Here is a 10,024-nt window from a genome sequence, read left to right as displayed (position 1 = left end):
TCACTGGGTTGGTTATACCTGTAAAGGAACTCTTCCAACTTACACAGACATGGCACCACCACACGTACCCGGAAGATGCGATTCACCTCCCCTGCAGTATGTGCTGGCCTTAGGCACGGAAACTAGGCTTTCTTCATGAAAAGGAATCACAAACATTTTAAAGGTAAATTTTGTTTCATATGAAAGTATCTGATGAAAGGTCTGCTATTACATATAGTACTGAGGAAACTTCTTATTCACTCACCTACTCCTTTTCCCATTCATTTATCTGTCTACTGTGGTCATACTCAAATCCCAGGCACTGATGACAATCTAGCAGAGCAATCAGTATAAACACATTAAATGTCACCGACAAATGAAATGTCTGTTGCTGAAGGACCACAAAAAGGTGTTAAAATTTCACTCTCCCAATCAATTTTAGAACATATAAAGGTATCTGCAATGTAAACATTTAAAAACCAAAAGTACATAGTTAGTTACTTGACACAGGAAGTAGACAAGCACTAGCCCAATGTATTTAACAAAAAAGACTGCTCGGAAACTCAAAGATGTATACAATTATGATTTTTATTTGATAAAATACATAGCCAAAAGATTACAGAAGGCAAACCACACACCCATTTAGAACTGTCCCTTTTGTTTCTTTAAATCTAAGGCCCCCTCTAGTGTTTGAAAACATCACATGCAAGCACACAGGCAGCTGAAGGCACAGTCGCAATGTTTTACCCGAGACCTTCCCAAACAAAAAGAATACTTCTTTTCATGTGGCACAAAAATCAATGAGAGAAAATGTTTAGCCATAATTAATATTTCACATTCTTTCTATAATTCTCATATTCATTATTCTCTCATTCAGTAATTTCTGTATTTACTGCTGGGTTGTTTCTGGATTAACACTTGGTAATAAGGGAAAAAAAGAAAATATAAAGCATGGAGGGACTTTAATTTCCCAAACAAGAAATACACCTCCTTGAAAACAACAGAAAATAGCCTATTCTGCTTTTGTGGACGTTATCAGTAAATAGTATATACTTCCTAAAGTATATACTTAAATTTATTATATTTGGGAATAAGAAATTTTAAACTACATCTATTGTAAAGCTGACCTAATCTGTGAATTTGCTAATTAAACCTTTTCAGTACCTGGTAAAAGGAAGTGGAAAGTGTTGCTCTGAGGGCAAATGTTTGCTCTGAACAATTTTACATAAAGGAGTCCTTAAAAATTTATATTGACATGGCACTACATCGATACAATGACTTAGTCTCATGTACTTTTGTAAAAGATTGATTAAAACTAGGGAAAATCAAAAATAGGTTTCCACTCTACTTTCTTAGCTGAAGCGTTTGTGTGTCTGCTTTCTTGTTTTATTACAGAGGGTTTATGTTAACAACTAGTATTACTATTACTGGACAATGAAATCTCTTTTCAACAAAAGAAAACAATGCAATCTTGAGCAGGAGACTGACAGAGCAGACTTATTAAGCTATTACTTCATATTCTTAAAAGTTTGAAACTTTAATAGCTGTTGAAACAAGTTTAATCTGTACTAACTTTATTTTAAATAAATGACTAATCTGTCACTCAAGAGATGACATATGACTTCTCTGCAAATGTTTCAAGTTAAAAAAAAGGTAATCTAAAATGAATTAAATAAAACTAGTTGGATTTTAAGCGGTATCAACTTTTAAGATATCTCTTCAAATGAACAGCATTTTTAAAGTGCAACATACACTCTTTTGGCTCAACATAAAAAATTATGTAACTGGAAATTAGTATAGTCATTTCTCTGAGAACAAATTTAGAGAAAAGCTGTTTTGAAAGTTAGCCATGAAATGATAAACACTGACGTCTTTAAAAAAATGAGTATATAAAATACAATTACACATAAACCAGGGTGGGAGAGGTAGCACACAGCAAATAAAACCAAATAAATACTATACAATAACGTACAAAATTCTGCTTATAAAAAATTGAAAATTGCATTTTAAAACAGCCATTTCCCTTCTTTTGAAGGCTTTACAATTAAAATTTAGACCCGGCGTCTCAGGCAAAGTTTTTCAAACTGTTACTAGTTACTGGCATTGTTTTTTGCCAAAACCTCTCTGATCTGTCGGTCGAGTTCACTTATTATTCGGTCCTCGTGATTATACACACCCGTCCTCATCAAAGTATCCCTTTCTTCTATTAGGCGAGTCAAATAATCATCCAAACCTTCTTCCAATGCACTGCCATGGGGCCCATCCATTTTTCCACTCGCAATCTCTCTGGAATCTGGGTACTGTTTTTGTTCTTGCTGCCTTAACCTGAGAAGTCAAGAACACAGGCCACTCGAGCAGGCAACACACGCCGTTCTGGTTTTCAGTTAATACCGCCACTTAACAACAGCGTGACTCAATGGTAAATACAGTTTTAAGTAATATTTTCAGGAAGCAAACAAAAACCTACTTGGCTAGCCAGAGTTAGCACACTTATAAAAGACAGTTTAAAAAACCAATACTTGCATAAAAGACATGAAAATTGTAGAAATTTTGGGAATATGCAGGAAAAAAATCATCTTAATCAGAGATAAGCAATCTAAGTAATTTTCTATATCTCTTCTCAATTAAAAAATGCATGCATTTTAAACAGTTTTCTAAAAAGCAATTGAATATATGTAATTCTGTACAATTATCAATATATTTTCACTATTATTAATATAAAGAATATTTTCCTATATTATTGATATTTAGGTTGTTATTAAGCCCTTGTTATTGTTTCTTGAACATAATTTTCTTCTAACTTTATCCCACAAGCATTTACTCATACCAAAAGGTGCTAGGTTTGGGGGATACTGTGTCAAATCAAGAAGAAAAGTTTCTGTTATTATGGAGCTTATATGAATATTATTTGTAGAAAGTGATATTCTATAGATGTGAATGCTTGAATCTAGGGTGTGCACCTTTTAAGAGTTTGTATGGATAGCTTCAAGTTATGTTTATGATGATCTTATCTAAAAGATGAAGAAAGGGGAGCAGGTGCCAGCCTGGGATCTGGGTATTTCCAATGGAATATTATCAATCACATTACCTTGAAAATGGGGAGTATACCTGGCATTACTTAGTATGCTAAGTTAGTTTGGACATGGAGTAGGTTGCTAAGATACAACTTTATACTTCTCTAACTAGCTACAAAGATATTTTTAATTTGCAACTACTCCTGACTTTTGTCTTTATAAAAAAGATAAAAAACAGTTGGATCTAAGTCCCTGCTTCTAGATAGCCTTCACAGTAAGCAAGCCAGTGAGAACCAGCTCTGAAATTACGATGGTGTGGGGGAGAGGAAGAGCCAGGGAGAGTGCTGCCGGACCCCAGAAAGGGTGCAGGGTCAGGGGCAGCGCAGTTTTGTTTGTTCATATGACTCTGAAACCTGAACTGACTCCTAAGATCCCTCACAAAAGAATGAGAAACTGAGGTGTACAGTCCAAACAGGACACCACATACCTCCATCTGTTCTAAGAAAGAAAATAAAAAATAGGGCCCTGTGCTTTGGGACTCAGGAGGAAATCAAGTGATTAATGGGACACTGGTAAAATGGAGCAATACATGGGGATGATTAATAATAAGACTTAATTTCGTATGACCTACACATATGACAGGCACATGGCTATCTTCATCTGAACCACCAAAACAGTGCTGGGCAAAGAGTAGCGGCTTAATATGCATTTGCTAAACTACTATATACAACAGCAAAACTTTGGAAGCAAGCGGCATTTTAAAATTAATTCGTAACATCTTCCAGATCTGTGACACAGTTGACACCAAGTAAGTATTTGCTGAATTAAGAGACTAACAGAGTGAACTGAGCCCTGTAGCATGTACTAAAGACCTTGACCTTTTTCTGACTGATATTTATACATTAATATTCTAAATGCATTGGTGTAATTCAGCTCCAAATCCACCGGATACAGTGACTGAGTTTCCCCAGTTTGTGTAGGGATATATCACGGGGTAGTCTGTCAAATGCATGTCCTATATCCTGAACTGTGTCTTCCCCACATTCATATGTTGAATGAATATGATGCAACCCCCAGTGCGATGGTGTCTGGTGATGGAGCCTTTGAAAGAGAATTAGGCTTAGATGAGCGCGTGGGCCAGGGGCTGTCATGATGCAATTTGTGCACTTCCTACAGGAGACATGGGAGAGCTTGTGAGGACAAGTGGTCAGGCAGCTGTCTAAAAGCCAGGAAGAGAGTCCTCACCAGAAACTGTGTTGGTGCTTTAATCTGGAATTTTTAGCCTCCTAAATTTCTGTTGTTTAAGCCAACCTATGAAATTTTGTTATGCCAGCCAAGCTAAGACAGTATGCTTCGCTGCAACAAAATACCAGTCTCCTGATAAACATTAAAAGTCTTCCCCTACATTCTCCTCCAAAAAGACACTAGTTTGTTTTAATATTGCTTCCTAACGATTACTTCTCTAACACGAAATGCTTAAAATAGTAACTAAGAGCACCATGACACTACAGAGAAGCCCAGTGTTGCAGAGCAGTTACAAACACAGCCTGCGGCATCAGATCTAAACTCCAGCCCCCTGACCTACTAGCTGTGTGACCTTGGAAGGGGTTCTTACACCTCTTTAAAACTCAGTTTCCTCATCTCCAAATGGGATTAATTATTTTCCTCAAAAAGTTGCTTTGCAGAGTTAAAAAAAAAAAAACAAACAGTGGAGATAGGCATATGAGATATTTAAAATAGCTGCTGATACACAGTAAGGGCAATAATTAAGAGCTAATCTATTATTTATATAAATAATATAACAATGTTTGAAATTTGTTATACTTTATATAATTAAATTCATCATCATTAATTATCTTGAAATAGTTGCAATAAATCTGAAATAGTCACACAGGAATAAAATTTAAAGTACTAATGCTATGGAAACAAAAAAGCTAAACAGAGCTACATTCGTGGCCAAAAAAAATGTGCGAGTAATGGTCTTTGGCAAAGATTTTCTATTATATAACTTAGCTACATTTTAGAAATGATGTCCCTTATTAGACGTGATGTTGTACTCTCCCTGGACCAATGAATAAATAAAAAGTTGTACTATTTGAACTTGAGTTTTTGTATGGAAAAGAAAGTAATTTTTTAGTCATTATACCTGTTCAGTTCATTTCTTATATCCAACAATTCTTGTCTCTCGGTTTTTACTGTATCTTTTTCCTCAGCGGCCAGGTAACGTAGTCTCATCTGTTCCAATTCTTCCTGCTGTTTTTTAAGACGAGCCATTTGACTTTCTTGCTCTCGCTTGAAAGAAACAAGCCAGATCTCTCATGTTAGGAATACATATACTTTTATGACTTTGATTTGTGATTATAACCCTCCTTGACTGTACTCATGATATAGCCATACACTGCAGATTCTGCAGACACATATTATCTAGAAATGTCCATGTTCTCTTTACAAACTTTTCCATGACAAACCCTTCCTGTTATAAGCCATAACCACTCATGTTCCAATCAGTGATTGAGGTTAGCTAAATATAAGATAACAGAAGTTAAGGGCAAGAGAGAGTCTGCTATCAATACAGTAAGTTGACACAAGAGCAATGGTAAGAGTAGCATCTAAGAAATGGTTAATTATCAAAATTATATAAGAAATTACAATTATAAAGGAATGATAAAGTATACAAATTATATAAAATACAAATTATACAGAGTTACCAAGAAAAATTCAATAACTGCCCCTGAACTAGTAATTAATTCCACTTCTATCTCAAGAAATAATATGCCTTTCCACTCTTCAGACTCACAAAAAATCTATGCACATAAAATTTCTTTTATATAAATGTGTAACATTCCACAGAATGGATATTCCATGATTTAGTAACAGACATTTTGGAATGCTACAGTAAGACATCCTGCCGTCTAACACAGTGATCTCATGAACCTTTCTAGACTGTTACTATGAACGGGTACTGCCTTTCTGCATTTTTGAAAAGAACATTTGATTTCTTCATTTTTTAAGGTGACAGTCAACGTCCCCTTTGTTTAATAAATTTAGTTGTGCTACTTACAAGCTTTACGTGTATGTTCACGAGATTGACTGACCAATTAATATTATTATAACATCCTTGTCAGATTTTAGAATGAAGATAATGGTGGTCTCATTGTTTTTAAGTGAGAATTATTCTCTCTTCCTAGTTTCTGAAACAGTTTGTGCAATGTAATAGGAACAGCACTGAATCTGTAGCTTGCTTTGGGTAGTATAGTCATTTTCACAGTATGTTTCTTCCAATCCAAGAACATGGTACATCTTTCCATCTGTTTGTGTCATCTTTGATTTCTTTCATTCTTTTACACTGATGAAAAGTACTCATAATTTTCAGAGTATAGGTCTTTTGCCTCCTTGCTGCTGCTGCTGCTAAGTCACTTCAGTCGTGTCCGACTCTGTGCGACCCCAGAGACGACAGCCCACCAGGCTCCCCCCGTCCCTGGGATTCTCCAGGCAAGAACACTGGAGTGGGTTGCCATTTCCTTCTCCAATGCGTGAAAGTGAAGTCACTCAGAAGTAGGGTTATTTCTAGGCATTTTATTCTTTCTAATGCAGTGCTACACGGGACTGTTTCCTTGATTTCTTTTTCTTATCTTTCATTGTTAGTGTATAGGAATGCAACAGATTTGTGTGTATTAATTTTGTAGCCTGCAACTTTACCAAATTCACTGATGAGTTCTAGTTGTTTGACTTTGACTATTTTAATTTAAAAAAGAACCTCAGTGGAAAGATGGCTATTTATAAACGAGGAAGTGGATCCTTTCCAGACAGAGAAACCGACTGTGTGTACACTTTGATCTCAGACTTCAGCCTCCAGAAATGTGAGAAACAAACTTCTGTCGTTTATAAGCCATCCAGTCTGTGCTGTTTTGTTACAGCAGCCCACACAGACTAGCGGTTACACAAAAGGTAACCAGTTCCATATACCGATCCTGTGTGTCACATGTTCTATGCTGCATTTTCTATCCTTTTTTCTCTTCCAGTTTGGATATTTTTATTGGTTTATCTTCAGCTCACATATCCTTGGTTCTGCTATTAATTCATCTACTGAACTTACAATTCCGTTGTAAAACTTTTCAGTTCCAGGATGTCTACATGATTGAAAAGGTTCCACTTCTCTAATACATTTCTCTATCATATCGCTTATTTTCTAGTAGTTATTTCTAACTTTCTGTCTGGTGATTCCAAAATCTGTAGATTTCTACTGAGCAAAAAACAAAAGACATTCTACATGCAAGTGGAGTAAACAAAAGATGCTCAAAGTCAATAATCAGGGAAATAAATAAGTAAACCACAGAGTGAGACCACTTCATGCCCACCAAACTGGAAAAAATGTATACATCTGATAACAGCCAAGTGTTCGACATGGTGTGAAGAATAACAATTACACACCCCTCTTGGGAACTGCAGGTTTGCACAACCTCTTCAGAAAGTAATTTGGCAACATTTAGTGAAGCAGAAATGAGCAAACTCTACTACCCAGAAGTTCTACTTTTAGACAGAAACAGAAATGCTCACATGTAAAAAATTTTTCAGTGTTGTCTTACTATATGTTTAAGTTGTGTGAACCATAAAAACAAAATTAGGCTACCACATCAAAAGAGTTAAATCGCAAAAACGATTTTGAATCACGCTAGGCAGTCACAGAATGATTCAGAGTATTTCCATGTATATAAAGTTTAAAGACATGCAAAAGTAAATAGTATTATTTACCAATATTTTAGTGTCTTTATAATCTTATTAAAAAAAAAATAGCAAAGGAATAATAAATACCAAAGTCAGCAAAGCAGTTACCTGTGAAGGGGATGCAGGTGAGAAAAGGCACACAGCACTGATAATGCTGCTTCTTAAACTAGAAGGTGGGGGTTGAGGAGCGTAAGAATCTTCTTTGATTCCCTTTGTGGAACATATAACATGTTTCATTTCAAAAGTAATTATTAAGAAAATAAAGGAAAAGAAATCCAGACAAAAAACACACTGGATTGTTGTATCTGGCTGAAGAAGTGATAAGGTTACTAGTGACTTTCATCTTGTATGTTATGCTGCAAAAAATTTGGACTTTTTTTCTTTTACAGTGAGCAGATATAATTGCAAAGAGTGGGGGAAAGGTCAATGATTTAATTTTAGGTTACTTTGTAAAACTGTAACATTATGAAGCTTGACACACTTTAATTCTAAACCATAAGGAAAGCCTTTACAGGCCCTGAATTTTTAATCCAGTGTGCAGCATCAGCAATAACCCCACATGCACAAAAGCTAGGGGTCCGAGGACAGCTCCTCTGCCGCCAGGTGCTCTGGGTTAAAGGCTCCTCAATCAAGTGAGTATAAGCTTTATTTTGCCTTGGCTGCCTATAAATCCAGAGAGGAGATGTAAACACACATACACTAGACTAAACAGCGGCTAAAACGCGGCCACTACTTACTCTCCCACTCACACATACCATGTAAGTCTGTGGGAAAAACTTACAACTAAACTAAGGAACTCAAGTCAAGTTTTCTGAAAATAACCCAGAGCTGACAAGTCAGTAGGAGGGCCTGGATGGCTTCAAGACACAGTTTTTAACCAAGACTTGGACCTCCAACTGTTTTCTTAAACAAAGATTTACATCCCATCCTTGGCTAAATTACTTATAAATTAATCAAATTAATTACTCTGAGTGGATAAGCAGGAGGCTGGACAAGATAGTGCTGATGTCAGCCAATGAAGTCTGTGTTGTTTTAACTAAATATATCAGCTCAGTTTTAAACAGATCTACTGTGCACAAATATGGTAAGGGGCCCACGTCCTACCCAAATCTTAGTTCTGTTTCCTGTCCTGCGAACAAACATACCTAGTTTAAATGTATCAGACATGATGAAAATGTTAAATTGCCCAGAACAACAAATTCATATCTCTTAACGATGATTCATTTCTTTTTAAAAAGTAGTGGCTATTATTCTTCCTCCATAACTATATTCTAATGTGTCAAGAAATGTTTTTAAGTAAATATGGTACTTAGGACACAGTAAAGTAATAATCTTAACTTAGAATTGGGGGGGAAAAAAAAACCTAAATTACCCCTTAAGTGTCTGACAACTAGAACTCTTCAAAATCAGTGTTATACATCATACCACAGATAGCAAATCCAGAATGTGCGGGTATCATTTCCTTGTCTTCTAAGTTAGGACCCATTTCATGTTACACTTATTTATATTTTACAGCTGTTGCCTACCCAGTTACCCAAGAACAAAAAAGTTTACAACATGAAAAAACACAGGCTTTTATACTTATGAATCAGAAGAAAAGATTTTTTTCCTAAATAACTGGAAGATTATGATTTTTTAAATTCACCAATTGACTATACGAGGTCACCTTTGAGTAATGGAAATCTCTGTTTAAACATTCTTTTGGCAATAGGCACTGAGCATTAGGTCTTATTTCCAAGCTTTACCAGCTGGGTTTTGTCATTAACATTTATTAACAATCTAAGATACAGCTTTCGCCGTCTAATCCGCACTACACAAATGTTTTGTACTGCCCTCCAGAGGATTTTGCTGTGACAAATTACTGGCAGAGATTATAGCCCCGTGGCTATTCACCAGAGGCAATGTAAAATTAACATGGTACTAATCCAATTTAAACAAGAAGTTGCACAAACAATCCTCTGAACAAAAGCAGATAGAGGATTCCAATTTTATATTCAAACACAATGTGTTTTTAATAAAAAGTTTTAGGAAAAAAACTAAAGTAATTTTCACACATATAAATTGTGCCTATTTGATGAAGTAATCAATTTTAATCTTCCAAAAATGGTTAGTGGCAGAGCACAATTCACTATGGCAATCCCGAGGTCTATTACATTTGTAAAGTGCTGCATCTCTACAATGTGGCCTGTAGAACATCAGCAGTTCCCAGTGACCCTGAAATTAGTTTACAGTGTTGTTTCTAAAGCACAAAGTCTGTGGGATAAGGAATAGAAGTGGTCTGCCATGAAGCTTCATGAAGCAGACGT

At 35.8% G+C, this 10,024-nt stretch overlaps 1 protein-coding gene across 6 annotated transcripts in view; it reads right to left on the bottom strand.

The window, feature by feature from the left end:
- Positions 1-547: 547 nt before the first annotated feature.
- The window catches only part of CEP120 (centrosomal protein 120), an 83,709-nt gene continuing 74,232 nt past the window's right edge, over positions 548-10,024 (bottom strand). For 5 of the 6 annotated variants that reach the window (XM_059888285.1, XM_059888284.1, XM_005209108.5 and 2 more), the window contains 2 exons: positions 5,140-5,285; positions 550-2,304 (listed from right to left, as the gene is read on the bottom strand). In XM_059888285.1, coding sequence (XP_059744268.1) covers positions 2,070-2,304; positions 5,140-5,285 — 381 coding nt within the window. In that variant the 3' untranslated portion in view covers positions 550-2,069. Of the gene's footprint in view, positions 2,305-5,139; positions 5,286-10,024 lie in introns of all 6 variants that reach the window. The other variant, NM_001078000.2, reaches the window with a different exon arrangement.

This window comes from Bos taurus, chromosome 7 (genome assembly GCF_002263795.3).
Source record: "Bos taurus isolate L1 Dominette 01449 registration number 42190680 breed Hereford chromosome 7, ARS-UCD2.0, whole genome shotgun sequence".
In the NCBI taxonomy this organism is placed as follows: domain Eukaryota; kingdom Metazoa; phylum Chordata; class Mammalia; order Artiodactyla; family Bovidae; genus Bos; species Bos taurus.
The sequence above is the reverse complement of the archived record's forward strand: the minus strand, read 5'-3'. Positions and strand labels throughout refer to the sequence as shown.